This window comes from Cherax quadricarinatus, chromosome 82, assembly GCF_038502225.1.
Source record: "Cherax quadricarinatus isolate ZL_2023a chromosome 82, ASM3850222v1, whole genome shotgun sequence".
In the NCBI taxonomy this organism is placed as follows: Eukaryota; Metazoa; Arthropoda; class Malacostraca; order Decapoda; family Parastacidae; genus Cherax; species Cherax quadricarinatus.
This window is the reverse complement of record NC_091373.1, coordinates 359,688-375,837: the sequence shown is the minus strand read 5'-3', so window position 1 is coordinate 375,837 and position 16,150 is coordinate 359,688. Positions and strand designations below refer to the sequence as shown.

The window sequence follows — 16,150 nt, the reverse complement described above, 5'->3', positions numbered from 1 at the left end:
CTTGGCTAACATATCAACTTTATCATGAAGGAGTAATCCAATGTGTGATGGGATCCATAGCAATTGTACATTAATTCCTTTGTCCCTAATTTTTGAGTATCTATACCTGGCTTCCCCAATGAGCATGTTGTTGGAGTCATTATATGAGTCAAGAGCCTTCAATGATGACATAGAATCAGTAATGATGATAGAGTCAAGCTCAGTGTCATAGGTTAGCTTTAGCGCCATTAGGATTGCAAACAATTCAGTTTGCAGTGTAGACGCCCAGTTGTTAATTCTTATGCCTAACTCAACAAATTTATTATCGTTCTTAACTAGGGAGGTGGCAACAAGAGCAGATGCAGCCCTGCCAGAAGACTCCTGTTTAGATCCATCAGTGTATATAACTTGTGATAACTTATTACTACCGGCTAGGTGAGAAATTTCTTCTTGAGCAGTTGCTCTAACAAGAGATTTAAGGAAGGGATTACTAGCAATGAGCTTCTTGGGAGGGACTTGTAGGTATGTGATATTAAATGAACACATCTTCCATGGAGGGGTGAAATGCTCTTGTTGCCTACAGTGATACAGTTCATGTAGGTTATAAAACTTAATGCAATTGCACGTTTTCACAATCCATTTAGATCTGTGTGTATTTACCTCTAGACACTTGGTAAGATTCACTGTGACAGTGTCTGGTTCGTTTCTCAACATTCTAATACCGAGTACAGTGTTAATTTCAACAATCCTATCACTGATACTAGAAATACCAAGCTCCTTCCTCATGTTAAGAACTTTTGTAGATCTGGGACAGCCAAGAATAATCCTGAGAGCTTCATTTTGCATTAACTTCAAGGGTCGGAGAGAACTTTCTCTAGCTAATATCAACATGGGAGCAGCATAATCAATTAAGGACCTAACATAGGCTATGTACATCATTCTCACGATTCTCACATTAGCACCATAGTTGGGATTGTAGCCAGCAACAGCTTTGAGAGCATTTAGCCTAGCTTTGCATTTCTTGTTTAGTTGTGGTATAGTGGATTTGTTAAAGGGTACATCTACACCAAGATATCTGTAAGTTTTAACGTAGCTAATGATTTCACCCTGCAAATAGATGGGTGGGGGATGTCGTTTGCTTGTTAAGATCTTTGTTTTAGAGGAAGATATTATGAGGCCTAGTCGATTACAAATTGCTTGAACTTCATTAAGAATGGTATTCATCTTCTTATGCCCTGTTGTATGGATCATGATATCATCAGCATAGCTTATAGCTATATGTTTAGGTGAGGCAGGTAGAGCATTTAGGAGAGCATTAATCAGAATATTAAATAGCATGGGACTAAGAACTCCTCCCTGCGGTGTACCTAAAGACATTTCTTTAGAATCACTTCTGAAGCCTTGGTAAAGGACAGAGGATACTCTATTTGACAGGTATCCTATTATCCAGCAGAGTAAGCTACCACCAATATTCATTTTGGCTAGTTCATGTAGTATAACGGTTCTGTTCGCAATATCAAATGCAGATTTTAGATCAAGAAAAGTGGTAAAACTAGTAGAGGTGTGTGCAGTGAGAAAGGTGGAAATACAGTTCTGCACACTTACCTTTCATGAACCCATAGAGGTAGGGGGAAAGTTGGTGTCTGATTCTGTAGTACAGTCTGTTAAGCATCATTCTTTCAAAAGTTTTACAAAGACAACTAGTTAAGGAGATCGGCCTAAATGTATCAGGCTGTTGGGGCTTAGGGATAGGCACAATGAGACTATTGGTCCAGGAAGTAGGAAGAACGCCCTCAGTGTAACTGAGATTATACAGTGCCAACAGAGGGTTATCAGGCACGTGCCTTAGAGTTCTGAGAATATCATAGGTTATACCATCCTCTCCAGGAGCAGTTGCCAGCGGAGTCCCAGAATGAATTTATAGCATCAAGTGCTGACCATGTACATACGTTACATTAAATAAATTGTTATGTTCTGTAAGTTGCTATAATAAGTAAGTCAGTTTATTCAGGTATACACAAATACAGTTACATAGATTATCATACATAGCAGCATATGTGTAGAGAATCTGGGATAACCCAAAAAAGTCAGAGTGACTTATTAGTAGATGCAACACCTAATTTATTTCAACAAGTGGACACAATTTTTATACCGAGGAATGTATTCATACCATCAGAATGCTCTTCCTTTTTCGCTTAAGATTTCTAGTTAAAATTTATTTATTGCAATATGAAAATTTGGCTCTAGTTTTCATATATGGTGTTCGATATCTCAGTTGATCATAGATCAGAGCTTAAGGGTATGGCAATAATTCCGATGTAATGGCTGAGAAGTCTGCTTCTTTGTTTTCAGTTATCTTCTACTTTTTAATACCCCTCAAAGGAGGTTCCTTGATGCTGGTGAGGGGCTCTTGATCTAGGTAATTGGATCTGTGCTCCAGTTCCCTGAATTGAGCCTGCATGCCTCCCATCCCCCCACATGCGCTGTATAATCCTACAGGTTTAGCGCTCCCCATGATAATAATAATAATAATAATAATAATAATAATCCACTTTTTACTATTTTTCCAGTTCTTACGCATTTTCTCATTGCCTCTGTTTCTCTTTATAAGCTATGGTTACATTATGGTCTCTGCATTACCTCCGCTTAATGACAATTCCTCATCCTCGTCCTTTCCATCTAAGTAAGTTTATTCAGGTATACCTGGAGTTTACCTGGAGAGAGTTTCATAGAATTATCATACATAGCAGCATATGTGTAAAATACCTAGGGTAATCCAAATAAGTCAGACAGTAACTTATTACCATTGGAGTCCTTTAGGTACTCCAGTGTCCCATTCATTGTCATTTCTATTATAAATACATTGAGAGGGTCTATCATACTTGCATAATATTTTCTCCTTGTCTAGTTTGTAGCAAAGGTAGTTGAACCTCCAGACTATGTGGATGCTAGCAACAAGAAAAGATATAATGCTCCAGTGTATGGCCCTGTCCATCCACACAGTAGATTTTGTCATTGACATCTCCATACAAACCGTACTGCCAGATGCTTATAGCCTAGTCTTAGTCTGGCAGTGGAAAACCACGACCTAATTAATGGTTGTAATTATAATAATAATTTTTAAAGGGGGTGGAGGGGTAAGCCAGTGGAAGGCCTCGGTCAGATGGCCAAAAGCTCCAGATGCGGGCCATCATATAGACTAAAACCCGCGTCGGGAAATACCTGTCCTGTTTCCTGACACCTTCCTAACCTAACCTAGCAGAAGAAACATCTTGCACTCTCCTTAGTCTAGCAGTAGATATGTTTAACTTCACATTATGACTGATGATGTATCTGCTATTTCCTATCTGCATTGTTCTGCTTTCTTCAGGCTCGTTGCTAATTCCTTTCTGACTGTTTCTAAAGTTTGTTTGAAAAAAAAAACATCATACTCAACATTCTTTTTATTTAATGTTTGTTTAGCTCATTCCTTCACTGTGTCATGCTCCTGGAGGCCTATGTAAGAGGGAATCTACAAAAGTTTAATTGTAATATCTTTCTTAATAATTTGTGTATATCCGTGCCTAGCTTCACACACAAGCATGCTGATAAATTAGACACATGTGCAACTCTTGGGCATCTTTATTGAGGAAACGTTTCGCCACACGTGTCTAATTTATCAACGTGTCGGTTCTCTGAACCATTGATCTACACAAGCATGCTACAGTCAGTTCTCAGGTTATTTAGAACAAGTAATGAGGAAAGTGTTAGTTACAAATGATGTATGCACGATGGTACTCTTCCTCACTATTGTACGTAAATCCATGTAATCATTAGTAATTTGTAATATTGAATAAGAATTATTATTAGTCTGCCCGAAATGCCTAGGCTTGCTAGGCATGCTAGTGTCATTCTTTGTAATTGTTGTTTTATAATATGTAAACCCATTGTAATCTTAACAGAGAAATAAACACTGAAACTGAAATTTCAATTTCAATTTCAAATTTGACAGCAACAAATTTGAAGGAAAGCCATGTCTGTGTCCCTCCTGGGAAGCTCACGCCTCCGTCCGTCCTGGGAAAGATAAGTGCTAGCTCCAGCTGGTAGGCTGGATGTCAGAATTATCTCAAGGTAAACACTTCCTGACGCTAAGTAATATTATGATATAAATCTGAGTTTTTAACAAAGTTCGACCAATAAAACTGAGGAAAAAAATACACCAGTAGTCTGAGAAGAAAATAGTTAAATCTTGTATAGCTTTTCTTGGAAGAGTAATAACGAAAATGCGTAATTTCTGTGAGCATACAGGTAATGTAGGTACATGGGTAGATACATGAGTAAATTAGTAGGCACAAAGACAGCCACTAATTATGAAATGCATTTCGGGCAAATAATCGTAAGGCTTACAAACTATTTAAGAACTAGACATAGCATTGTGTAGGTCTTTTTGTATAGTTAAATAGGACCCCAATGGAAATGTCACTGGGTGGCTAACTCTCTGGGGTTAAAAATTAGAACAAAATCTTATATGTGACTTTTTTTGGGGTTATCCTAGGTAATTTACACTGTGATGTATATGTGTCCGTTACTATAATCATAGCTAAGCGCTAAACCACAAGGCCATACAGCACTGTGTACCTGTGCCTAAATAAATTTACAACAGTAAAGCAGCAGATGACAAAGCAGTCAGTTAGAAAACATTTACATATTATTTAAACAGGTTCCATAATCAGTTTTATTGCATAAATGAATCCAGATTGTGAAATTACAACAGGTTACTTAAATTACAATATAAATCTAGTGGGACAAGAGATGTATTGTATCTGTTACTTGATTATTGTGTGGGAGGTCTGGAGCTGCCACTTGGACCCTCCTGTATTTTAAAAAATGATCTCTAAATATAGTCCACTTAAAATCAATCAATACTCCCATACAGAGGAACTGGAATGATCATGTAATGGCCACAGAAACAAGAGAAACTGCCCCTCAGGTTAACAGCAGCATTGCTAGCATTGATCCAGAGGAGCAGAGGTTGCGACGAAGGCTGCCTCGGCATTTGCCTAAACGAGCTAATGATATATATGTGAATAGCCACTCAAACATTAAGGTGAGATAAACATAATTTATTTAATTTCTGATAAAAATAACTCGGACTGTTTAATTAAATGATATACAAAAAAGTTAGTAGCCATTTGGTGACTTTCTGGTCTTAATTTTTTGGGGGAAATAATGTAGACTTTTCCTGATTTTGTATTGAATAGGGATTATGATTGAATTTTGGTGCATGTGTGATATGGTCATTTTTTTTTTCTTAGTAAACATCATTTAAGAAATGTGGAATATGCTAAACTTTATAATGAATCCCTATATTATGCATGTTATAATGGATTTTGCCTATGCAAATTTGCTTTATCTGCCAATGGCCAGGAGTGCATCTATTGTATAGAGGGACACCTGAATACTATCTGCCCATCCAGTTTTTGCTGACCAATTTCTGTGACTGTCATAATAGCTTAACAGATTTGATGTACATAAATGTACAGAAATTTCCAGACCAAGTGCCAGACTATTTACTAGTCTGCAAGTTATTTATATTCTTTTTTGTTGGCTGGGTATTACAACCACGACTAATGTGAAAAGTCGTGACTTGTTACTTGGCTAAAACTGTCTGCATGTGTGTGATTTGGCCACAATCCCTACCTCAGGATGCAGAGGGGCTGCATAGGATATCATATAGTATTAACATCTGCACCAATGTGTGTGTATCTAGTAATTCAGTTTTATATATTTTTTTTTTTTTTCAACAAACCGGCCGTATCCCACCAAGGCAGGGTGCCCCAAAAAGAAAAATGAGTTTTTCTTTTTAAATTTAGTAATTTGTACAGGAGAAGGGGTTACTAGCCCCTTGCTCCCGGCATTTTAGTCGCCTCTTACAACATGCATGGCTTATGGAGGAAGAATTCTGTTGGCCTGGTGGCTGAAGCTCCCGCTTCACACACGGAGGGCCCTGGTTCGATTCCCGGCGGGTGGAAACATTTCGACACGTTTCCTTACACCTGTTGTCCTGTTCACCTAGCAGCAAATAGGTACCTGGGTGTTAGTCGACTGGTGTGGGTCGCATCCTGGGGGACAAGATTAAGGACCCCAATGGAAATAAGCTAGACAGTCCTCGATGACGCACTGACTTTCTTGGGTTATCCTGGGTGGCTAACCCTCTGGGGTTAAAAATCCGAACGAAATCTTATCTTATCTTCCACTTTCCCATGGAGATAAGAGGAAATAAACAAGAACAAGAACTAGAAAGAAAATAGAAGAAAACCCAGAGGTGTGTGTATATATAAGCTTGTACTTGAGTCCTGGAGATGGGAAGTACAGTGCCTGCACTCTGAAGGAGGGGTGTTAATGTTGCAGTTTAAAAACTGTAGTGTAAAGCACCCTTCTGGCAAGACAGTGATGGAGTGAATGATGGTGAAAGTTTTTCTTTTTCGGGCCACCCTGCCTTGGTGGGAATCGGCCGGTGTGATAATAAAAAAAAAAAAAATAAAATAATAATGTATATGAAGTGTGACCTAAGTGTAAGTAGAAGTAGCAAGATATACCTGAAATCTTGCATGTTTATGAGACAGAAAAAAGACACCAGCAATCCTGCCATCATGTAAAACAATTACAGGCTTTCGTTTTACACTCACTTGGCAGGATGGTAGTACCTCCCTGGGCGGTTGCTGTCTACCAACCTACTACCAAGGTCAATTTTATATACATGTACTGACAGTAGTTTGTTGGATTATGTATTGGTAGATAAAAGACTGTTGAGTAGACTTCAGGATGTACATGTTTATAGAGGGGCCACAGATATATCAGATCACTTTCTAGTTGTAGCTATACTGAGAGTAAAAGGTAGATGGGATACAAGGAGAATAGAAGCATCAGGGAAGAGAGAGGTGAAGGTTTATAAACTAAAAGAGAAGGCAGTTAGGGTAAGATATAAACAGCTATTGGAGGATAGATGGGCTAATGAGAGCATAGGCAATGGGGTCGAAGAGGTATGGGGTAGGTTTAAAAATGTAGTGTTAGAGTGTTCAGCAGAAGTTTGTGGTTACAGGAAAGTGGGTGCAGGAGGGAAGAGGAGCGATTGGTGGAATGATGATGTAAAGAGAGTAGTAAGGGAGAAAAAGTTAGCATATGAGAAGTTTTTACAAAGTAGAAGTGATGCAAGGAGGGAAGAGTATATGGAGAAAAAGAGAGAAGTTAAGAGAGTGGTGAAGCAATGTAAAAAGAGAGCAAATGAGAGAGTGGGTGAGATGTTATCAACAAATTTTGTTGAAAATAAGAAAAAGTTTTGGAGTGAGATTAACAAGTTAAGAAAGCCTAGAGAACAAATGGATTTGTCAGTTAAAAATAGGAGAGGAGAGTTATTAAATGGAGAGTTAGAGGTATTGGGAAGATGGAAGGAATATTTTGAGGAATTGTTAAATGTTGATGAAGATAGGGAAGCTGTGATTTCGTGTATAGGGCAAGGAGGAATAACATCTTGTAGGAGTGAGGAAGAGCCAGTTGTGAGTGTGGGGGAAGTTCGTGAGGCAGTAGGTAAAATGAAAGGGGGTAAGGCAGCCGGGATTGATGGGATAAAGATAGAAATGTTAAAAGCAGGTGGGGATATAGTTTTGGAGTGGTTGGTGCAATTATTTAATAAATGTATGGAAGAGGGTAAGGTACCTAGGGATTGGCAGAGAGCATGCATAGTTCCTTTGTATAAAGGCAAAGGGGATAAAAGAGAGTGCAAAAATTATAGGGGGATAAGTCTGTTGAGTGTACCTGGTAAAGTGTATGGTAGAGTTATAATTGAAAGAATTAAGAGTAAGACGGAGAATAGGATAGCAGATGAACAAGGAGGCTTTAGGAAAGGTAGGGGGTGTGTGGACCAGGTGTTTACAGTGAAACATATAAGTGAACAGTATTTAGATAAGGCTAAAGAGGTCTTTGTGGCATTTATGGATTTGGAAAAGGCGTATGACAGGGTGGATAGGGGGGCAATGTGGCAGATGTTGCAAGTGTATGGTGTAGGAGGTAGGTTACTGAAAGCAGTGAAGAGTTTTTACGAGGATAGTGAGGCTCAAGTTAGAGTATGTAGGAAAGAGGGAAATTTTTTCCCAGTAAAAGTAGGCCTTAGACAAGGATGTGTGATGTCACCGTGGTTGTTTAATATATTTATAGATGGGGTTGTAAGAGAAGTAAATGCGAGGGTCTTGGCAAGAGGCGTGGAGTTAAAAGATAAAGAATCACACACAAAGTGGGAGTTGTCACAGCTGCTCTTTGCTGATGACACTGTGCTCTTGGGAGATTCTGAAGAGAAGTTGCAGAGATTGGTGGATGAATTTGGTAGGGTGTGCAAAAGAAGAAAATTAAAGGTGAATACAGGAAAGAGTAAGGTTATGAGGATAACAAAAAGATTAGGTGATGAAAGATTGAATATCAGATTGGAGGGAGAGAGTATGGAGGAGGTGAACGTATTCAGATATTTGGGAGTGGACGTGTCAGCGGATGGGTCTATGAAAGATGAGGTGAATCATAGAATTGATGAGGGAAAAAGAGTGAGTGGTGCACTTAGGAGTCTGTGGAGACAAAGAACTTTGTCCTTGGAGGCAAAGAGGGGAATGTATGAGAGTATAGTTTTACCAACGCTCTTATATGGGTGTGAAGCGTGGGTGATGAATGTTGCAGCGAGGAGAAGGCTGGAGGCAGTGGAGATGTCATGTCTGAGGGCAATAATTGCCCATGTCATAGGTTATGAGTTTCCTTTTTTTTTTTTGGTGCATTGTATTCAACCCTTTCACTGTATAGACCCCCAAAATTAATATTGCTCCCAGTGTCTACTTTAAAAAAAATGTTTTCTTCTAAATTGGTAGAATCTTTTTCTGAAGGTAATAACACCAAAAGTGTGAAATTTGATGGGAAACCTACGGAATTACGCAGACACAAAATTAGTGGTCTGAGCACAATTTACATATCAGCGACTTTGCCCATTTTTAATCCTATTTCAAGTCAATTCCATTGCTCCATTTGACTAATTTCTTAGCTATTTTGCTAGTATGGCTTCCATTTTATTGATTGAGCACAAGGAACTGCCCATTCAAGTATTGCAACTAATCTGTAAGGTGCACAGAATTTGGTTATTTACCCAGTTTTACAAAAAAATTGAAAAATACCAATTTAAAAATACAGTGCAAAATAAACAATGTAGACATGGAGCTAAAAGAACTTTTACCTTATCCATTAATCACATCCTAGGCCTCTCCTATATTACACTTGCCTTCCGTTTTAATTCATAATCACACAAAAACCGATTTAATCTATTTTCTGGATAATAACATATTACCAGGAATGATTAGTCATGGTTGACAGCATCCTAATAATTGAATCAGATCTATTAGACACCCATAAAACAGACCAGGGGGTGTAGGGGGGCCTTACCTGTCCTCAGGAAAATTGGCAGAAATTTAATATTTTTGCTACTTAGAGCTCAATCTCTTAACTACTACTGGTCTTGAAACCAATGAAAATCATTTCTGTTTCAGTAGTACATCTTCCATTCTGTCAAATGATACCGGGGTTAAATTCGAGAAGCCAGTTGCTGGACCAGGTGTCCAGTCTGTCCAGGTCTCTTTGAAGTCCTGCCTGATCCTCATCTGATTTAATTCTCCTCATTAACTTCTAGAAACCTCAAAGTTTCTATTTTAAACTAAAAAAAACGGGGAAGGACTCTTTTTATACTGTGTACACTCATTGCATGGACCCATTCTCTCATGTCTAGGCCAAAATTTACCACTCAGCTTATCTGAGTGAGCTGAGCTCATGATGTAGAAATATGTGAGGGACCCTGGCCTTAGTGATGTAGTTCTACATGTCAGCCACTGAAAGGGTTAAGTATCCTTTCTAAGGTCTTCAGTTGACTCTTATCATGATTTTTGGGTACTGGTGGTAGGATTCCTTTAGTGGTTCATGAAACTTCAACATAAATAGCATTTTGAAGCGCAATGAAAAATTACTTTGTGGAAGGTTTCATGAACCACTGTGTCCACCATTTCTACTTGTCAGCTATTCCTCATCAGGCTGTTCCAGTTGAAGTGTGAAGCTTGTGCCATGAGTCAGCCAAGGGAATGCAGGTGTGTATGGCATGTGAAATGTAAGCGGGACTAACTGGGCAAAAATGTGAGCTAAAATTCTATTACTGGTGTTATAAAGGTTATACAGAGAGGCAGTAATTCCTGAAGAAAATTATCAGTAGTTGATGGTTTGTTTATTTTGTCTTAATATTTTCTTTTTTTCCAGGGACAACAATCACGTGGTGTGAGCTTACTGAATGAATCAGGCTGGGTGGTAGTCCATGGTCTGGGACCAGCTGTGCCTTATGCCATTAACTTAGCACTCACTCTGCAAGCTGCTGTTTCTATGCCCTCTACACTCCATACAAATACATCTTCAGTATATCTCAGTGGTTAAGTTTTAAATTTTTTTTTTATGTATAAATTATTATATTACTTCCAACATATATTTTAGTTGTTTCATTGTACATGGTCAGTGAAGGCTTTCTGTACCAGTCTAGTGAGAATAAACAACTTAAAGTATCATCATTGGCATGGCATTTTATTTGTTTTGAAGTCATTGTCCAGCCTTGAATATGAAATTTGACATTATTACTTCCAAGTCCCTTACATCAATTGACCTCTCTATTGAGTAGTTTGAATTTGTTTTACACTTCATTCCAGTTTTTTATTTCCCCAATTAATCCATAGCATATTAACTAAAATTTGTTTTCCATAGTCTCCTGGAAGATCTGGTTTATATCGACTTGGAAATTTGTTTGTCCTAAATGGATGCCACTCTAGTACAAGTTTTAGTATTGTTTGCAAAGGATGATATGATGGTATGATTTGTGTCTGTCAGATTTTTTTTTTTTCAACAAGTCGGCCGTCTCCCACCGAGGCAGGGTGACCCAAAAAAGAAAGAAAATCCCCAAAAAGAAAATACTTTCATTATCATTCAACACTTTCACCTCACTCACACACAATCACTTTTTGCAGAGGTGCTCAGAATACAACAGTTTAAAAGCATATATGTATAAAGATACACAACATATCCCTCCAAACTGCCAATATCCCAAACCCCTCCTTTAAAGTGCAGGCATTGTACTTCCCATTTCCAGGACTCATGTCTGAATATATAAAAATAACCGGTTTCCGTGAATCCCTTCACTAAATATTTCCCTGCTCACACTCCAACAGCTCATCAGGTCCCAAATACCATTCGTCTCCATTCACTCCTATCGAACACACTCACGCACGCTTGCTGGAAGTCCAAGCCTCTCGTCCACAAAACCTTCACCCTCTTCCTCCAACCTTTTCGAGGACGACCCCTACCCTGCCTTCCTTCCCCTACAGATTTATATGCCCTCCATGTCATTCTACTTTGATCCATTCTCTCTAAATGTCCAAACCACCTCAACAACCCCTCTTCAGCCCTCTGACTAATACTTTTATTAACTCCACACCTTCTCCTAATTTCCACACTCCGGATTTTCTGCATAATATTCACACCACACATTGCCCTTACACAGGACATCTCCGCTGCCTCCAACTGCCTCCTCGCTGCAGCATTTACAACCCAAGCTTCACACCCACATAAGAGCATTGGTACTACTATACTTTCATACATTCCCTTCTTTGCCTCCATAGATAACGTTTTTTGTCTCCACATGTACCTCAACGCACCACTCACCTTTTTTCCTTCATCAATTCTATGATTAACCTCATCCTTCATAAATCCATCCACTGACACGTCAACTCCCAAATACATATCTGAAAACATTCACTTCTTCCATACTCCTCCTCCCCAATTTGATATCCAATTTTTCTTTATCTAAATCATTTGATACCCTCATCACTTTACTCTTTTCTATGTTCACTTTCAACTTTCTACCTTTACACACACTCCCAAACTCGTCTACTAACCTTTGCAATTTTTCTTTAGAATCTCCCATAAGCACAGTATCATCAGCAAAAAGTAACCGTGTCAATTCCCATTTTGTATTTGATTCCCCATAATTTAATCCCACCCTCCTCCCCAACACCCTTGCATTCACTACTTCTGCAACCCCATCTGTAAATATATTAACCCTTTGAGGGTTTTGGTCGTACTAGTACGTTTTACGCGTAGGGGTTTTTGACGTACTAGTACTCATAAATTCTAGCGGCCTCAAATCTAGTGGGAGAAAGCTGGTAGGCCTTCATGTGAAAGAATGGGTCTATGTGGTCAGTGTGCACAGTCTAAAAAAAATCCTGCAGCACACAGTGCATAATGAGAAAAAAAAAACTTTGACCATTTTTTTTTTAATAAATCAGCGAATTTGCAGTGTATTTTTGTATGGTATTTATTGTTGTATTCTAGTTTTCTTGGTCTCATTTTATAGAATGGAAGACATATTACAGAAATTGAGATGATTTTGACTGGTTTTACAATGAAAGGTGCCTTGAAATTGAGCTCAAAGTAGCAGAAATGTTCGATTTTTACCAAACTTCAAAAGTAAACAAATCGTGCCAAGCGTGCAATACACGTCAACTGGTGAGTCTAATATTCTTTTACAAGTGCACCAATAATATTTATACCATTTTTTACACTAATGCAGTAGTCTGCATAACAGTAAATCTTATATTTTTTGTGAGAATAAAAATTCAAAGTGGAAAGCAAAAGGATATAAGAGGGCCCTTGAGACGTGACTAATGACTAGAGGAAATGTCATTTTAGTGCCAGGAATGTCTTTCTTGTTTATTATGGACCCTATTCGGAAATTGGCATCTTTTGAAATTTGTGTGAAATTGGCAAAATTGCTAAATTCTGACCACTGTACTGGATAGTTGAATTTATAAATGGGTGGTTTCTTGCACCCATTCGATAGAAAAAATGGAGTTCTAGCGAAATATTCATGTTTTTTGTCGACTAGTACAGTGAAATTGGCCGAAAATGGGGCTCAAAGTGGGCAAAATCGCCGATGCGTAAATATCGCCGAGACCGCTAACTTTGCGAGAGCATAATTCCGTAAGTTTTCTATCAAATTTCAAACTTTTGGTGTCTTTATGATCGGGAAAAGATTCTCTATCTTTTCATAAGAGAAAATAATTTTTTTTTTTTTTTTAAATTTGGCCGACCCTGAGAACGAGTTTCGGAGAGGGCTTGTCGACCCTCAAAGGGTTAAACAACCATGGTGACATTACACATCCCTGTCTAAGACCTACTTTTACCCTAACCTGAGCCTCACTATCCTCATAAAAACTCTTTACAGCATTTAGTAACTTACCACCTATTCTATATACTTGTAACATCTGCCACATTACTCCCCTATCCACTCTATCATATGCCTTTTCTAAATCTATAAATGCAATAAAAACTTCCCTACCTGTATCTAAATACTGTTCACATATATGCTTCAACGTAAACACTTGATCTACACATCCCCTACCCACTCTAAAACCTCCTTTCTCATCAGCAATCCTACATTCTGTCTTACCTCTAATTCTTTCAATAATAACCCTACCATACAATTTTCCTGGTATACTCAGTAAATTTTTATTTTTTTTAACAAACCGGCTGTATCCCACCAAGGCAGGATGGCCCAAAACGAAAAAAGAAAGTTCTCTTTTTAAATTTAGTAATTTATACAGGAGAAGGGGTTACTAGGCCCTTGCTCCCGGCATTTTAGTCAAGTCTTACAACACGCATGGCTTACGGAGGAAGAATTCTGTTCCACTTCCCCATGGAGATAAGAGGAAATAAACTAGAGCAAGAACTAGAAAGAAGAAGAAGAAAACCCAGAGGAGTGTGTATATATATATATGCTTGTACGTGTATGTGTAGTGTGACTTAAGTGTAAGTAGAAGTAGCAAGACGTACCTGAAATCTTGCATGTTTAAGAGACAGAAAAAAGACACCAGCAATCCTACCATCATGTAAAACAATTACAGGATTCCGTTTTACACTCACGTGGCAGGATGATAGTACCTCCCTGGGCGGTTGCTGTCTACCAACCTACTACCTACAACTCAGTAAACTTCTTCCTCTATAATTTTTACAATCTCTTTTGTCCCCCTTCCCTTTATATAAAGGGACTATACATGCTCTCTGCCAATCCCTCTTTCATACATTTATTAAACAAAAATACCAACCACTCCAACACTATATCCTCCCCTGCTTTTAACATTTCTGTCATGATCCCGTCAGTTCCAGCTGCTTTACCCCCTTTCATTCTACATAATGCCTCATGCACCTCCCCCACACTCACATCCTGCTCTTCTTCACTCCTACAAGATGGTATACCTCCCTGGGCAGTGCATAAGAACATAAGAAAGAAGGAACACTGCAACAGGCCTACTGACCCATGTGGAGCAGGTCCATGTGCCCCCCCCCAGATTAGCCCAATGACCCCCCCCCCTCGGATTAGCCCAATGACTCACCCAGTCTGGTCACCTCCACTCAAGGATGGAGCACGGCACCAGACCCAGCAGCACAAGCTAGCCAGGTCCAACTCACACCCACTCATGTATTTATCTAACCTAATTTTAAAACTACACAACTTTTTAGCCTGAATAACTGCACTCGGGAGTTTTTTCCCACTCATCCACGACTCTATTACCAAACCAAACCTATATCCTTCCTGAATCTGAATTTTTCCAGCTTGAAACCATTGCTGCGAGTCCTGTCTTGGCTGGAAATTTTCAGCATGCTATTTATATCCCCTTTATTTATTCCTGTTTTCCATTTATACACCTCTATCATATCCCCCCTAATTCTTCGTCGACATTTAAAAGTTCCTGAAAATATTCTTGCCATCTACCCAATACCTCCATCTCCCCATCCACTAACTCCCCTACTGTGTTTTTAACTGACATATCCATTTGTTCCCTAGGCTTTCTTAACTTATTTAACTCGCTCCAAATTTTTTTATTATTTTCATTAAAATTTCTTGACAGTGCCTCTCCCACTCTATCATCTGCTCTCCTTTTGCACTCTCTCACCACTCTCTTCACCTTTCTTTTACTCTCCATATACTCTACTCTTCGTATAACACTTCTGCTTTGTAAAAACCTCTTATAAGCTACCTTTTTCTCTTTTATCACACCTTTTACTTCATCATTCCACCAATCACTCCTCTTTCCTCCTGCACCCACCCTCCTATAACCACAAACTTCTGCCCCACATTCTAATACTTCATTTTTAAAACTATTCCAACCCTCTTCAACCCCCCCCCCCCTACTCGCACCAGCAAACCTTTCTGCCAATAGTTGCTTATATCTCACCCGAACTTCCTCCTCCCTTAGTTTATACACGTTCACCTCCTTCTTACTTGTTGTCATTTTCCTCTTGTCCCATCTACCTCTTACTCTAACTGTAGCCACAACTGATATTTGAAAAAACTGGGGAGAGTTGAGCAGATCTTTACACTGTGGCAGTCTCTGATTTTACTTTGGCCCTCCCCTCCCCCCTCAGAAAACAAAATAATGCAACTGTCAGCTATTTTTCAGACTTCATTAATATTACTGTAAATCATTCGGTATGTGAAAATATGCTTTAATGTTGCTACATGATAATTTGTTGCTCTGTGTAGATACTTGCAGATATTTATTTTATTCATTCCATTTATACAGGTGATGCTGAACCCTCACTAGATGGAGTAGACCACAGTTATCACTCGAAAGGCTGTGCAGCTGTGCACATCAAGATTTCTCTTCCTCAGAGTAATGGTAAAATCAATTCTACAGCAAAAGATCCCAACAGACTGGTAAAAGGAAGCTAGTGTGTAGTAAATCTTGCAAATATAGTGTTTTGTTATGTAAAAGTTATCAGTTTTACATAACTAAATATTCTAATGGAAGTTTATTAACAAAAAAGAGAAATTAAAGTGCATTTGTGTCAGATTTGTGGCTGAAAAGTTTTGCAATGTACATACGCTGTGTGTATAGGAATTAACTAAAAGCATATGAAAATGGTATTTGTTTTAAAACATTTTTATGCAAAAACTGAAAAATTGAAAATGCTGTGGTAGTGTGAAATAAGTATCCATGTGTCAATATGCTTTTAAGCATCTAAGAATTGGCAAATTTATGAATATCAAGAAATTAGACATCCAATAAGCAAAGATGTT

The 16,150-nt window shown here is 38.6% G+C and overlaps 1 protein-coding gene across 2 annotated transcripts; it reads left to right on the top strand.

Moving 5' to 3' along the window:
- Positions 1-3,734: 3,734 nt before the first annotated feature.
- Positions 3,735-16,150, top strand: Rpp20 (ribonuclease P protein subunit p20). 2 transcript variants are annotated; one of them, XM_070102501.1, is made up of 4 exons: positions 3,735-3,770; positions 4,895-5,065; positions 10,288-10,453; positions 15,654-16,150. In XM_070102501.1, exons 1-4 carry the CDS (start codon positions 3,750-3,752, stop codon positions 15,800-15,802), a joined length of 507 nt encoding a protein of 168 aa, XP_069958602.1. In that variant the 5' UTR covers positions 3,735-3,749; the 3' UTR covers positions 15,803-16,150. The 2 variants fall into 2 exon arrangements, with proteins under 2 accessions (XP_069958602.1, XP_053653353.1); XM_053797378.2 differs by lacking the exon at positions 3,735-3,770 and adding an exon at positions 3,971-4,089.

Bases quoted from the DNA above. Each gene is read 5' to 3' on its own strand.
- Rpp20 (XM_070102501.1), top strand. From the start codon at position 3,750: ATGGTACTCTTCCTCACTATT. The intron at 5,066-10,287 runs GTGAGATAAACA...CTTTTTTTCCAG, and splicing joins ATAGCCACTCAAACATTAAG to GGACAACAATCACGTGGTGT. The intron at 10,454-15,653 runs GTTAAGTTTTAA...CCATTTATACAG, and splicing joins ATCTTCAGTATATCTCAGTG to GTGATGCTGAACCCTCACTA.